The sequence below is a fragment of the Amphimedon queenslandica genome, unplaced genomic scaffold (assembly GCF_000090795.2).
Source record: "Amphimedon queenslandica unplaced genomic scaffold, v1.1 AMPQUscaffold_13229, whole genome shotgun sequence".
Classification (NCBI taxonomy): domain Eukaryota; kingdom Metazoa; phylum Porifera; class Demospongiae; order Haplosclerida; family Niphatidae; genus Amphimedon; species Amphimedon queenslandica.
Window position 1 is genome coordinate 62,748 of NW_003546535.1, and position 14,385 is coordinate 77,132.

Below are 14,385 nucleotides of genomic sequence, written 5' to 3' on the forward strand. Positions count from 1 at the left end.
AGATTAGCTGGAGATAGAGAACAAGTTACTTCAATAAGATCACCCAATGATAATCTATGATTCCCTCCTACACAAAGCCCCTCAGTCTGCCTTGTATTAATTGATAATATTTGGCCCAGTGAGTAGGTAATACCATTAGGATACGTAATCCCAGGGACACTTCCTGGCCTCACTAATATAGCAGAGTTTTCAGGAAAACAATACTGAAAGCAAATAATTTCCCGGGCAGGTAATGGAGTAGAAGGATTAAGAGGTGTCACTGTTGGGTTGACACCACAAGCTAGAAGCAGAATGAATACTGTCAATAATAGATCTAGTTATATATAGCTTACTGTTGTTCACTGCCAATGGTAGTTGGATATCAGAGCTTTTAATCTAAAACATACAATTTGAAGTGAATTAAGATTATTTCCATTCCTTACCTTGCTAAATGCTTTTAAACCATCAATAAAAGGTATTGCTGGTTCCCAGATGGATAAATTACCTGGTGTCATTGTCCTACCAAATAATCTATTCAATTGACATATTGTGTAATTCCTCAGGTATCCTCCACATGAGGCTGAGTTCTCTAATCCAAGATACACTTGTGTACCAGATGAGCTACCATATCTATTGACAGTGTATGATGTTACTTCATGAGGTACACCAAATTGACAAGCATTGATGACACTATTAGTGGCAGAACCTTGACACAATTAATCAAGTATGTATAAAATATATATTGGACCTTACTTAGAATTAGTAGCAGTGAAATTAACAGCATATTCCTTCTTATCCCCTTCTTCTTCTTTCTCTCTTTCACTGTGTATGGAGTTATAATGGGTACAAGAATTCAGACCATTGTTTTTTTAGACTAATGATATATATACAATGAAAATTCTTTACATCATTAGTATATCACTAGCTATGTACACATCATTATTAATAATATTGAGGAAGTTACCATATCAAAAATTAAGCAAATAATAATAGCAAGAGTTAAAATACATTCAGTCACATGCATAAGAAATTACCAGTAAAATACCTTCATAATAAAAATAAAAATAAAATAACAACAACAACAACAATAATAATAATAATAATAATATAGAGATAATAATAATAATTCTCAGTTTAGTACATCAGTGGTTAGTGATGTACATTGACTGTAGGTCAGTGTATAGCTTATCCCCAGCTTCAAGAGGAGCACCTAACTGACCAGCCTCAGAATGAGCGAGTCTATCTTCATCTGGTATCAATAACAATGTGGAATCATCTTTTAACAATAACAGCATTATCTCATTGAAACTGGGCCTCTTCTTTGACTCAGGATGCCTATAAATTAATATAAAAGGGAGCATTATTTTCAATGCAATAATGTATAATCAATTTAATGTGTAAATATATTTGCTATAATACAAAATAAAAGCATTAGTCATTATGATGTATAATCTCTAAATATGCTTGATATAATATTGCTCATGAACAATAACTATTCAATATCTTCTTACCAACACTTCATCATTATCTCATACATCTTCTTTGGGCAGCCTGGACTAGGAGAGAGACGTCGGCCTGAATTAACAGTCTTCACAGTCTAAAAGCATTCACAATCATCAACTAATGACACTATATAGTCAATACATACTTCATTGTTCTTGAGTGTATCAAATGGTTTGCGTCCCAGGCTCCATATCTCATACATGACACAGCCATAGCTCCAAACATCCGAAGCTGATGAATACTTGTGTTGTTTGATGGACTCAGGTGCTGTCCATTTGACTGGTATAAGCCCACCTTCTCCTGCCATGTAATAATCTTCGTCTTCAGTAAGATCACGAGACATACCAAAATCAGATATCTGAAATTAAAAAAGTATTTTATCAATTCTCTTTCTTTTTGGTCCATTTTTAAAATGGTCATAACTTCAAAAATGTAAGTCGAAATCAGCTCAAACTTTTTAAATAGCATAAGTACATCAGTATGTATTAGAAAATGTAATAAAAATTAGGGGTGATTTTTTACCCATTTTTTAGAAAAAATCATGGGCTATAATACAGGGATTTTTTCAGATTTTGGCCGATTTTTAAAATTGGCCATAACTCAAAAAATTTAAGTTGGAATCAGCTTAAACTTTCTACACAATTAATATGTATTAAAATATGTAATAAAAAAATTGGGGATCGTTCCGGAGCCATTTTTGGAAAAAAACCATGGGCTATAGTACAGGGATTTTTTCAGACATTGATCAATGTATCCATCACTTACTTTACAAATATTATCATGAGTCACTAGTATATTCCTCGCTGCAAGATCACGATGAACAAACTGCCTGGAAGACAAATACGCCATTCCTAAACAAATCTGCCTACAAAAGTTAAGCAAGACACCAGGTGTTGTCTGCAAGTCAGCTCCCTCTCTCTTTGTCTTCAGCAGCCAGTGATGCAAATCACCATTCTTCATTAGCTCAGTGACTATCATAACCTACAAAGGAAGGGGAGTAGCAGCTGCAATAACTGTCAAGTGAGTAGCTTACACTAGTATCAGTAGTAACTACTCCATGCAGTGTTAGTACATTAGTGTGTTTAAATTGGCCCATGAGAGCTGCTTCTTGAAGGAACTTTATCCTGTCTTCATTGTCGGCTTTTTCTGAGAGGATCTTAACCGCAACCTCTTCCTCTCCTAAGTTTGGTTTGAGCCACACTGCTCTGTTAACTGTAGCAAAGTAACCGCTACCAAGCAACTCCAACACTCTAAAATTAAAATAAAGATTTAACTGTCAATGAATATACATTCAATAATAGCATGCATATGTATGTAGATTTTAATATACTTTATTTCAGGTGAGGGTATTCTCCTAACTCTGCATTTATCCAACTGAAGGTAGAGCTCTTCCTCAACATTAGCTGGTACCCAGTAAGTAGAATCACCACCTTCATCTTCTCTCTACAGTATTAACCAATATATACATTAGATCTATTAGTATCATCATGATGCTTACAATTTTCTCATAAGTTTCATATTGGCCTCTTGAAGGTGAGTAGGGAGATGGAGAAGGAAATGGTGGAGGAGATGGTAAAGGAGGAGGAAAAGGACCCACAGAGTAACTATCAGTTTTCTTGTAATAGCTTTCATCACTAGTCCCAAATCCTTTATTAGGAATACCAGGCATTCTATTTGGCTAAAATACAATTGAAAAAGAGTATAATCTTTATAAATTACCTGATCAATTTGTGTGTTGTGTTGATACATGGATGGAGCAGCTGTTGGCTGATTAAAACTGGTCACTAAAAATAGGAAAATAATAATTATGAAGTGCATTAATCATTATTACACTTACACTCTAGTGTGGATGTAGGATGAGGAGATATCACTTTTCTTGGTTGACATCTCTTGCACACAATCACTAGTAAAATAGTGCAGCCACATAGAGTGAATATTATTATTAACAGTATGACCAATGCCACTATAATTGTAAAACCAGCATTAGTAGATGTTGGAGTCTCGGTTGGAGTTGATGTGGAATTTGATAAAACGCATTGTGGAACAGGATCACTCCAGGTTCCCCTATAGCATGTAATAGATTCAGGACCTTCCAATGTGTAGCTATCATCACATTCAAAGTACAATTCTGAGCCATTAAGAAAGATACTGCCAATATGACCTCCATTACTAGGTACTCCTGGGTCAGTACAGTTGAGTACATTACAATAAGGTAATCCATCACTCCAGTCTCCACTGGACAAACAGGTTTGACTGGAAACACCAACCAGTTGGAAACCAGTCTCACAAGTGTATTCAATGCCAGTACCAAAAGAGTAAGGACCAGAGATATTAATGCTACCATACTGTAGAGATAATTCAGGACAATAAATTGGCTCTAAAATAACAACAATAAATATTAAAACAATACAATAGTTCACATACTTACCAATACCAGCTCCAGCTAGTAAAGCAGTGGTAGTATTAGCTGGTAACAAAGGACAGGAGGTTTTAACAACATCACCTAATGAATATATTAAGTTATTTCCAACACAAGTTCCTACAGTTTGCAATGTATGATGTGTTAGTATTTGACCTCTCCCATATCTGACTCCATCAGTATATACTATACCAACAACACTACCAGGTTTAACAAAAACTATTGAAGTCTCTGGAAGACAGTAATACATACACACCATCTCCTCAGCTGGGTAAGGACCTGGTGCATTACTAATTGGTGTCATTACTGGATCAATACCACAAGCTACAAAAACATTTAAAGGCAATGAAACAAAGAAACTGCATCTTACATCTACTGTTATTGAGATTGAGAGGGAAGTCCAAAACTGATCCAATTATCTAATCAAAATAAATTAATGTCAAATAATAATCTAAAAGTCTGAGCTCTACCTTATCAAAGACTCTAAATCCATCAGATTCAAGACCTGCTTCCCATATTGATAACTCTCCTGAATAAACTGATGCCCCAGCATTGACATTAAAGTAACAAATAGTGTAATTTTTGAGGTATCCCCCACAAGAGGCAGGGTTCTCTAATCCAAGATATACTTCTGTTCCACTTTCACTAGCAATTCTTGGGACATTAAGAGTTGAGGATTCATGAGGCACACCAACATCACAAGGAGCAGTGGAACCAATCAAAGCTAGAACAGTAAATGTAAGAAGCATCATCTTCACTCTCTTACTGCTGACTAGCATAGTCACATGACACATAGCTGTAGTGTATACTAGCTATAGATCTAGTGCAAGATTGAAGTGTTGTATAAACTATAGATTTATACTCACAATGGAGTAGAGTCCTTGACAAAATTTTTTGCTATATAGTACACTACAACACTGTATATTAATGTGACTTGTGAATCACTAAAAAATAGTTGCATAGTTTAATCATCAGCTAATAGTCTTCTATTCTGGCATAGTTTTCATCAAGTGACCTGATGAATAAAACATCACAATGCATGCCACATACTAATTAATGAAACATACAATATTGTAGCATATGTTCTCATTTCTCTGTCATATGTTTGATTATATTGCATGTCATCATCATCATCATCATCATTACTGAAAATGAAATGTGAAATGAATGAGAAGAAGTGAATTAATGCCATATAGTACTCACTTAAGTAAATTATAAGCTGGACTCTCATTTGTTTCGATCATATCAACATCACAATTTCTATTAGAAATAATATATTTTATATCATTGTCATTGGATTTACTGTTTTTTAATTTTCTTAATTTTATTCCTAAAAATAACTATTACTATTACTAGTATCATTGTTATAATGAAAACTAAAATAGTGGAAACAGCAAGTCCAGCAATTAATCCAATTTTGCTATCTAAATAAATTAACAGAAAGAATAGAAGATACCTTAAAAATAAAAGCCTCAAAATGAAAGCTGGACAATTACATACCCACTGGGATTATGTTGCCTAGATCCATTTAATATGTTCATTGCTGTCAGGTTTGTGTAAGTGCTCAAGCATTTTAACTCACTTGGAACTGATGTAGTTGGTACTAATGGTACACAATCTGGTACAGGGGCATTCCATATCCCACGGTAGCAAGTGATTAATCTATTGCCACTTAAAGTGAAGCCATTGTCACAATAAAAGACACCTGAAGAACCGTTAGTGAAGCTGCGTAAATCATGATTCCCATTACTAGGCACTCCTGGGTCAGTACAGTTGAGTACATTACAATAAGGTAATTCATCACTCCAGTTTCCACTGGACAAACAGATTTGACTGGAAACACCAACCAGTTGGAAACCAGTCTGACAAGTGTATTCAATGCCAGTACCATAAGAGTAAGGACCAGAGATATTAATGCTACCATACTGTAGAGATAATTCAGGACAATAAATTGGCTCTAAAATAACAACAATAAATATTACAATATATACAATAGTTCACATACTTACCAATACCAGCTCCAGCTAGTAGAGCAGTGGTTGTATTAGCTGGTACTAAACGACAGGACACTCTAACAAGATCACCCAGAGAAAACCTAAAGTCGATTCCAACACAAGTTCCTACAGTTTGCAATGTATGACGTGTTAGTATTTGACCTCTCCCATATCCAACTCCCTCAGGATATAATATACCAACAACACTACCAGGTTTAACAAGAACTGTTGAAGTCTCTGGAAGACAGTAATACATACACACAATCTCCACTGCTGGGTCAGGATCTGGTGCATCGCTAATTGGTGTCACTACAGGATCAATACCACAAGCTATGGAAATAATTAAAGTTAATGAAAACAAAGAAACTGACATTTACTGTTATTGATAGTCAAAGGAAGGTTCAGAACTGATTCAATTATCTAATTAAAAACAAATTTTAAATAAGAAACTGGAAGTCTATACCTTGTCATAAACTCTAAATCCATTAGATAGTCCAGGACCTACTTCCCATATTGACAATTCTCCTGGATATACTGATACCCCAGCATTACGATTGTAGTAACAAATAGTGTAATTTTGAAGATATCCCCCACAAGAGGCAGGGTTCTCTAATCCAAGATATACTTGCGTACCAGTTGAACTAGCAAGTCTTGGCACATTAAGAGTTGAGGATTCATGAGGTACACCAACATTACAAGGAGTAGTCAAACCAATCAAAGCTAAAACAGTAAATGTAAGAAAAATCATTTCTTCACTCTTTCACTGCCTGACTAGTATATACAGTCACATGACACATAGCTATAGTGCAAGATTGAAGTGTTAAATAAACTATACTCACAATGGAGTAGGGTCTAATTATAGCATCAATATTGTGCATGGAACATCCTGGTGTTATGTGCATTCTCTGATTAAATGTTTTCACACAAAATAAAAATATTTTTTGCTTGTGCATTTGTTTGGCTTCAGTTTAATGCTGCAAATTAATCAATTAACAGTTTGCTCATCAGTTAGACTATCTTCTATTTTTGCATAGTCTTGCTCAAGTGACCTGCATATAAAATAAAACAAAATAGTCTGTATCAATAACATTCTAATAGGGCATACTGTGCTGCAATATATGCTTTATTATATTGCATATCGTCGTTACTACTAAAAATAAAAGAAGACATGAATGTGAAAAAAGTGAGGAAATTTCTCACTTAATCGTGACATTATAAGCTGGACTTTCTTCTGTTCTAATCATATTGACAGTAGCATTTCTATAAAAACACACATTATTAATAACACAGTTAAATTGAATTTACCTTTTCTCAATATTATTTATTTTACTCTTGAACATAACTATTACTATTACTAGTGTTATGATTAAAATAACAACAAGTATTACTGAAATAGTTGATACAGTAAGTCCAACCACTATAACAACTCCATTATCTAGAGTAATTAGTCAAAAAGAGTTACATAATATTTTACTATATCTATATATTTAATTTGTACTGGTGACAAATTTTGGCCAGACAGTTATAAAGGCTCACTTTTATTTACAGTTGTTGGAGCTTCAGTGTTGTTTATATGCACGCACTCTGGAACTGAAGCAGTCCATGAGCCATAGTAGCAGAGTATTGACTCACTACCTCTCAGTGTGAAATCATTGTCACAACTAAAGACAATCAAGGAGCCATTATTGAAACCATTTGTAACTGCAACACAATTCCCATTACTAGGTACTCCTGGGTCAGTACAGTTGAGTACATTACAATAAGGTAATTCATCACTCCAGTCTCCACTGGACAAACAGGTTTGACTGGAAACACCAACCAGATGGAAACCAGTCTGACAAGTGTATTCAATGCCAGTACCATAAGAGTAAGGACCAGAGATATTAATGCTACCATACTGTAGAGATAATCCAGGACAATAAATTGGCTCTAAAAAACAACAATAAATATTAAAACAATACAATAATTCACATACTTACCAATACCAGCTCCAGCTAGTAGACCAGTAGTAAGATTAGCTGGGGATAAAGGACAAGTTACTTCAACAAGATCACCCAATGATAACCTATGATTCCCTCCAACACATAGCCCCTCAGTCTGCCTTGTATTAATTGATAATATTTGGCCCAGTGAATAGGTAATACCATTAGGATACGTAATCCCAGGGACACTTCCTGGCCTCACTAATATAGCAGAGTTTTCAGGAAAACAATACTGAAAGCAAATAACTTCCCGGGCAGGTAATGGAGTAGAAGGATTAAGAGGTGTCACTGTTGGGTCAACACCACAAGCTAGAGGCAGAATGATCAATGTCAATAATAGATCTAGTTGTATATAGCTTACTGTTGTTCACTGCCAATGGTAGTTGGATATCAGAGCTTTTAATCTAAAACATACAATTTGAAGTGAATTAAGATTATTTTCGTTCCTTACCTTGCTAAATGCTTTTAAACCATCAATAAAAGGTACTGCTGGTTCCCAGATGGATAAATTACCTGGTGTCATTGTCCTACCAACAATTCTATTCAATTGACATATTGTGTAATTTCTGAGGCATCCTCCACATGAAGCTGAATTCTCTAATCCAAGATATACTTGTGTACCAGATGAGCTACCATATCTATTGACAGTGTATGATGTTACTTCATGAGGTACTCCAAATTCACAAGCACTGATGACATCATTAGTGGTAGAACCTAGAAACAAATAATCAAGTATGTATAAAATATATATTGGACTTTACTTAGAATTAGTAGCAGTGAAATTAACAGCATATTCCTTCTTCTCCCCTTCTTCTTTTTTAACGACCGGCCTGGGGGAGTAGTCCCCAGGTCGTTCCTATAATAGAGGATATGCGTGCTAAGTATATTCATTGCAAAATAAATATATTCATTGCAAAATAAATATATTCATACCGTAATAACTTTCAAGAAAAAAAAATAGTTCGTTGGACGTCAACTTTCCATTGGCAGCAATGGAGAAAAGATAGAAAAAGGCTTGGTACCAGAAAACCGCTCTGTATTTCTTGATAGCAATCTTTCAGGTGACTACTAGACCCCATTGGATTCTCAGGATGCTTTCTAAGCTTCCGAAAAAGGCCTCGAGAAGGTAGCAACGCAAGAAAATGTGTTTTCCCCCATTGAACTCTTAATAAACTTGACGTCCAACATGGCGGCCAATTTACTGTGTGGGTTGGATATACGGTACTAAAAAACTATAAATATACTTAGCACGCATATCCTCTATTGATTTCACCCGCGTGCGATGTTTGTATAATAATTATAATTTGTATGTTTACATTTCTTCTATACATGTTGTATTAGAGAAATAACATAAGCCTTAGCAGCCATTCGCCCGCGCTCCTTTACGTAGTGGGTGTGGTCACGGCAAACAAAATGGCGGCTTAAACATGGGACAAAGTGAAGAGCTTTCTAACAGCAAGACAACATAGAGATACTGTCTAAAGACTTCTCTAGAAGCATTATAAAGGTAGAGAGAGCCTCTATAAGTCTTAATAAAATCCAGTTATTTTTGCAAGATGGTGAAATCAATTACAGGAATATTTTTTACACTGTTATGCTTGTTTCTCTCTTTCACTGTGTATGGAGTTATAATGGGCACAAGAATTCAGATCATTGTTCTTTTAGACTAATGATATATATACAATGAGAATTCTTTACATCATTAGTATATCACTAGCTGTGGACACATGATTATTAACAATATTGAGGAAGTTACCATATCAAAAATTAAGCAAATAATAATAGCAAGAGTTAAAATACATTCAGTCTCATGGATAAGAAATTACCAGTAAAATACCTTCATAATAAAAATTAAAATAAAATAAAGAATAATAATAATATAGAGATAATAATTATATATAATCCTCAGTTTAGTACATCAGTGGTTAGTGATGTACATTGACTGTAGGTCAGTGTATAGCTTATCCCCAGCTTCAAGAGGAGCACCTAACTGACCAGCATCAGAATGAGCGAGTCTATCTTCATCTGGTATCAATAACAATGTGGAGTCATCTTTCAACAATAGCAACATTATCTCATTAAAACTGGGCCTCTTCTTTGACTCAGGATGCCTATAAATTAGTACAAAAGGGAGCGTTATTTTCAATGCAATAATGTATAATCAATTTAATGTGTAAATATATTTGATATAATACAAAATAGAAGCATTATTTATTATGATGTATAATCTGTAAATATCTTTGATATAATATTGCCATTTACTCTTGATATTGCTCATGAACAATTACTATTCAATATCTTCTTACCAACACTTCATCATTATCTCATACATCTTCTTTGGGCAGCCTGGACTAGGAGAGAGACGTCGGCCTGAATTAACAGTCTTCACAGTCTAAAAGCATTCACAATCATCAACTAATGACACTATATAACCCAATACATACTTCATTGTTAATTCTTGAGTGTATCAAATGGTTTGCGTCCCAGGCTCCATATCTCATACATGACACAGCCATAGCTCCAAACATCTGAAGCTGATGAATACTTGTGTTGTTTGATGGACTCAGGAGCTGTCCATTTGACTGGTATAAGCCCACCTTCACCTGCCATGTAATAATCTTCGTCTTTGGTAAGATCATGAGACATACCAAAATCAGATATCTGGAATTAAAAAGGATTTTATCAATTCTCTTTCTTTTTGATCCGTTTTTAAAATAGTCATAACTTGAAAATTTTAAATCAAAATCATCTCAAACTTTTTACATAGCATAAGTACATCAATATGTATCAGAAAATGTAATAAAAATTGGGGGTAATTTTTTTACCCATTTTTCAGAAAAAACCATGGGCTATAATACAGTGATTTTTTCAGATTTTGGCCGATTTTTAAAAATGGCCATAACTAAAAAAATTTAAGTCGGAATCAGCTCAAATTTTTTAAACAGCATAAGTACATCAATATGCATCAGAAAATGTAATAAAAATTGAGGGTAATTTTTGAGCCATTTTTCAGAAAACCATGGGCTATAATACAGGGATTTTTTCAGATTTTGGCCGATTTTTAAAATTGGCCATAACTCAAAAAATTTAAGTTGGAATCAGCTTAAACTTTCTACACAATTAATATGTATTAAAATATGTAATAAAAAAATTGGGGATCGTTCCGGAGCCATTTTTGGAAAAAAACCATGGGCTATAGTACAGGGATTTTTTCAGAAATTGATCAATGTATCCATCACTTACTTTACAAATATTATCATGAGTCACTAGTATATTCCTTGCTGCAAGATCACAATGAACAAACTGCCTGGAAGACAAGTACGCCATCCCTAAACAAATCTGTCTACAGAAATTAAGCAAGACACCAGGTGTTGTCTGCAAGTCAGCTCCCTCTCTCTTTGTCTTCAGTAGCCAGTGATGCAAATCACCATTCTTCATTAGCTCAGTGACTATCATAACCTACAGAGGAAAGGGAGTAGCAGCTGCAATAACTGTCAAGTGAGTAGCTTACACTAGTATCAGTAGTAACTACTCCATGCAGTGTTAGTACATTAGTGTGTTTAAATTGGCCCATGAGAGCTGCTTCTTGAAGGAACTTTATCCTGTCTTCATTGTCGGCTTTTTCTGAGAGGATCTTAACTGCAACCTCTTCCTCTCCTAAGTTTGGTTTGAGCCACACTGCTCTGTTAACTGTAGCAAAGTAACCGCTACCAAGCAACTCCAACACTCTACAATTAAAAGATACATTTTTAAAGTTAACTGTCAATGAATATACATTCAATCATAGCATGTGTCATGTTTGTATATGCATGTAGATTTTAATATACTTTATTTCAGGCGAGGGTATTCTCCTAACTCTACATTTATCCAACTGAAGGTAGAGTTCTTCCTCAACATTAGCTGGTACCCAGTAAGTAGAATCCCCACCTTCATCTTCTCTCTATAGCATTAACATTAAACCAATATATACATTAGATCTAGTATCATCATGATGCTTACAATTTTCTCGTAAGTTTCATATTGGCCTCTTGAAGGTGAGTAGGGAGAAGGAGAAGGAAATGGAGGAGGAGATGGTAAAGGAGGAGGGAAAGGACCAACAGTGTTAACTATCAGTTTTCTTGTAATAGCTTTCATCACTTGTCACAAATCCTTTATTAGGAATACCAGGCATTCTATTTGTCTAAAATACAATTAAAAAAGAGTATCATTCTTTATGGAATACCTGATCAATTTGTGTGTTGTGTTGATACATGGATGGAGCAGTTGTTGGCTGATTAAAACTGGTCACTAAAAATAGGAAAATAATAATTATGAAGTTCATTAATTATTACACTGACGCTCAAGTGTGGATGTAGGATGAGGAGATATCACTTTTCTTGGTTGACATTTCCTGCACACAATCACTAGCAAAATAGTACAGCCACATAGAGTGAGTATTATTATTAGTAGTATGACCAATATCACTATTGTGAGTTCATGAGGTCTAGTATCATTAGATTGTACAGTAGTTGTTGGAGTTAATGTGGAATTTGATAAAACACATTGTGGAACAGGATAACTCCAGGTTCCCCTATAGCATGTAATGGATTCAGGACCCTCCAATGTATAACTATCATCACATTCAAAGAATAATTCTGAGCCATTAAGGAAGCTATTGCCATTACGATTCCCATTACTAGGTACTCCTGGGTCAGTACAGTTGAGTACATTACAATAAGGTAATTCATCACTCCAGTCTCCACTGGACAAACAGGTTTGACTGGAAACACCAACCAGTTGGAAACCAGTCTGACAAGTGTATTCAATGCCAGTACCATAAGAGTAAGGACCAGAGATATTAATGCTACCATACTGTAGAGATAATTCAGGACAATAAATTGGCTCTAAAATAACAACAATAAATATTAAAACAATACAATAGTTCACATACTTACCAATACCAGCTCCAGCTAGCAGGCCAATGCTAGTATTAGCTGGAGATAGAGGACAGGTTACTTCAACAACTTCAAGAGTGCCAAATGTTAATTTATGATTGCCTCCAATACAAACTCCTTTAGTCTGTCTTGTATTATCTGATAATATTTGTCCTCTTGTGTAGTCAATTCCATCAGGATATGATATACCAGGAACACTCCCTGGCCTCACTAATATTGTAGAGTTTCCAGGGAAACAGTAATTGAAGCAAATGATTTCATCAGCAGGTTCAGGGGTAGGAGGATCAACTGTGGCCACTGTTGGATCAACACCACAAGCTATTATCAATTATAGATAACTGCATGTCAATAAGTATTAGTACCATCCATAGCTTACTGTTATTCACTGCCAATGGTAGTTGGATTTCAGAGCTTTTAATCTACAATAATACAATTGAAGTAAATTAATGATTATTCTATTCCTTACCTTGGTAAATGCTTTTAAACCAGCAATAAAAGGCACTGCTGGTTCCCAGATGGATAAAATACCTGGTGTCATTAGTCTACCAAAAAGCCTATTCAATTGGCATATTGTGTAATTCCTCAGATATCCTCCACATGAAGCTGAGTTCTCTAATCCAAGATACACTTGTGATGCTAATGAACTACCATATCTGAAGACACTGTATGATGTGAATCCATTAGGTACTCCAAATTCACAAGCATTAATAGTATTAAAAATGAGAATAGAACCTACAAATAAATTATAATAAAAATTAATCATTATGTTCTCACTTAGTGCTATACTAGTGAGCAACATTGTGAAACAGCCTTTAGCCCTTCTCCTACTCCTTACTGCTGACTAGTCATCACATGACATAGAGCCAGTGCAGGATTGCAGTGTTGAATAAACTATATATTTACCAAAATATTTCTCACATCAAAGTAATAATAGAGGATATGCGTGCTAAGTATATTCATAACTTTTAAGTACCGTATATCCAACCCACACAGTAAATTGGCCGCCATGTTGGACGTCAAGTTTATTAAGAGTTCAATGGGGGAAAACACATTTTCTTGCCTTGCTACCTTCTTGAGGCCTTTTTCGGAAGCTTAGAAAGCATCCTGAGGATCTAATGGGGTCTAGTAGTCACCTGAAAGATTGCTATCAAGAAATACAGAGCGGTTTCCTGGTACCAAGCATAGGCGTATTTGGACCCGGGCAAGCACGGGCTTTGCCCGGGTAGAAATTTGCAGCCATAATTATCATTCATTGGGGCGAGCCTGAGCTCGCCCCACTCTAGCTATACTCTCAGTCACGCCCCGTCTGTCCCTCTGTCTGTATGTAGTCTCGCGTAGCCAGACCACACCCTCCGTGCCTACGGGTGGGTCTGGCAAATTGACCATACTCCGCTCGTTCTGGTTCACCCAAAAATGGGTGAACCAATTTTTTTTGCTCCACTTCACCCAGAAACGGGTGAATTGATACAGTAACTCTTGACTCTTCTCTTCTACTACCTTCTTCTTAAGTGACAAAAAGCTAGAGGAACAGCTGTGACAAATTATACATTTTCTCCCTCTCACGGCCCGCTGAT

The 14,385-nt window shown here is 35.4% G+C and overlaps 4 protein-coding genes across 5 annotated transcripts; all 4 read right to left on the reverse strand.

The window, feature by feature from the left end:
* Positions 1-925: 925 nt before the first annotated feature.
* Positions 926-4,710, reverse strand: LOC100635491 (uncharacterized). Its single transcript, XM_019999893.1, has 12 exons — positions 4,372-4,710; positions 4,272-4,320; positions 3,911-4,225; positions 3,320-3,859; positions 3,202-3,266; positions 2,981-3,160; positions 2,813-2,925; positions 2,516-2,732; positions 2,248-2,463; positions 1,628-1,840; positions 1,491-1,576; positions 926-1,314 (listed from the first exon to the last, which is right to left on the reverse strand). Exons 1-12 carry the CDS (start codon positions 4,693-4,695, stop codon positions 1,122-1,124), a joined length of 2,511 nt encoding a protein of 836 aa, XP_019855452.1. The 5' UTR covers positions 4,696-4,710; the 3' UTR covers positions 926-1,121.
* Positions 4,711-4,723: 13 nt separating this feature from the next.
* Positions 4,724-6,663, reverse strand: LOC109584229 (uncharacterized). Its single transcript, XM_019999897.1, has 8 exons — positions 6,359-6,663; positions 6,273-6,315; positions 5,911-6,225; positions 5,484-5,858; positions 5,205-5,325; positions 5,105-5,161; positions 4,969-5,046; positions 4,724-4,916 (listed from the first exon to the last, which is right to left on the reverse strand). The coding sequence occupies exons 1-8, from the start codon at positions 6,641-6,643 to the stop codon at positions 4,877-4,879; spliced, it is 1,314 nt and encodes a 437-aa protein (XP_019855456.1). The 5' UTR covers positions 6,644-6,663; the 3' UTR covers positions 4,724-4,876.
* Positions 6,664-6,751: 88 nt separating this feature from the next.
* Positions 6,752-8,727, reverse strand: LOC109584228 (uncharacterized). 2 transcript variants are annotated; one of them, XM_019999896.1, is made up of 9 exons: positions 8,639-8,727; positions 8,329-8,591; positions 8,239-8,281; positions 7,875-8,186; positions 7,432-7,824; positions 7,201-7,330; positions 7,096-7,155; positions 7,001-7,042; positions 6,752-6,944 (listed from the first exon to the last, which is right to left on the reverse strand). In XM_019999896.1, the coding sequence occupies exons 1-9, from the start codon at positions 8,667-8,669 to the stop codon at positions 6,881-6,883; spliced, it is 1,338 nt and encodes a 445-aa protein (XP_019855455.1). In that variant the 5' UTR covers positions 8,670-8,727; the 3' UTR covers positions 6,752-6,880. The 2 variants fall into 2 exon arrangements, with proteins under 2 accessions (XP_019855455.1, XP_019855454.1); XM_019999895.1 differs by having other exon boundaries at positions 7,001-7,045.
* A 3,173-nt stretch (positions 8,728-11,900) lies between these two features.
* Positions 11,901-13,767, reverse strand: LOC109584227 (membrane cofactor protein-like). Its single transcript, XM_019999894.1, has 7 exons — positions 13,586-13,767; positions 13,278-13,543; positions 13,188-13,230; positions 12,812-13,129; positions 12,215-12,760; positions 12,100-12,164; positions 11,901-12,057 (listed from the first exon to the last, which is right to left on the reverse strand). The coding sequence occupies exons 1-7, from the start codon at positions 13,608-13,610 to the stop codon at positions 11,980-11,982; spliced, it is 1,341 nt and encodes a 446-aa protein (XP_019855453.1). The 5' UTR covers positions 13,611-13,767; the 3' UTR covers positions 11,901-11,979.
* Between the last annotated feature and the right edge of the window lie 618 nt (positions 13,768-14,385).

Excerpts from the sequence above, each read along its gene's own strand:
- LOC109584229 (XM_019999897.1), bottom strand. The coding sequence starts at position 6,643 with ATGATTTTTCTTACATTTACTGTTTTAGCTTTGATTGGTTTGACTACT. Across the intron at positions 5,047-5,104 it reads CCAGCTTATAATTTACTTAA|TAATGATGATGATGATGATG; the intron begins GTGAGTACTATA and ends TTTCATTTTCAG. Across the intron at positions 4,917-4,968 it reads AGAACATATGCTACAATATT|GTCACTTGATGAAAACTATG; the intron begins GTATGTTTCATT and ends TTTATTCATCAG.
- LOC100635491 (XM_019999893.1), bottom strand. The coding sequence starts at position 4,695 with ATGTGTCATGTGACTATGCTAGTCAGCAGTAAGAGAGTGAAGATGATG. Across the intron at positions 3,267-3,319 it reads TCCTACATCCACACTAGAGT|TGACCAGTTTTAATCAGCCA; the intron begins GTAAGTGTAATA and ends TCCTATTTTTAG. Across the intron at positions 1,841-2,247 it reads CTCATGATAATATTTGTAAA|ATATCTGATTTTGGTATGTC; the intron begins GTAAGTGATGGA and ends TTTTAATTTCAG.
- LOC109584227 (XM_019999894.1), bottom strand. The coding sequence starts at position 13,610 with ATGTTGCTCACTAGTATAGCACTAA. Across the intron at positions 13,544-13,585 it reads GCTCACTAGTATAGCACTAA|GTTCTATTCTCATTTTTAAT; the intron begins GTGAGAACATAA and ends ATTTATTTGTAG. Across the intron at positions 12,761-12,811 it reads GCTAGCTGGAGCTGGTATTG|AGCCAATTTATTGTCCTGAA; the intron begins GTAAGTATGTGA and ends TTGTTATTTTAG.
- LOC109584228 (XM_019999895.1), bottom strand. The coding sequence starts at position 8,669 with ATGCTGTTAATTTCACTGCTACTAATTCTAA. Across the intron at positions 7,331-7,431 it reads TCCAACAACTGTAAATAAAA|ATAATGGAGTTGTTATAGTG; the intron begins GTGAGCCTTTAT and ends TAATTACTCTAG. Across the intron at positions 7,156-7,200 it reads ATAAATAATATTGAGAAAAG|AAATGCTACTGTCAATATGA; the intron begins GTAAATTCAATT and ends GTGTTTTTATAG.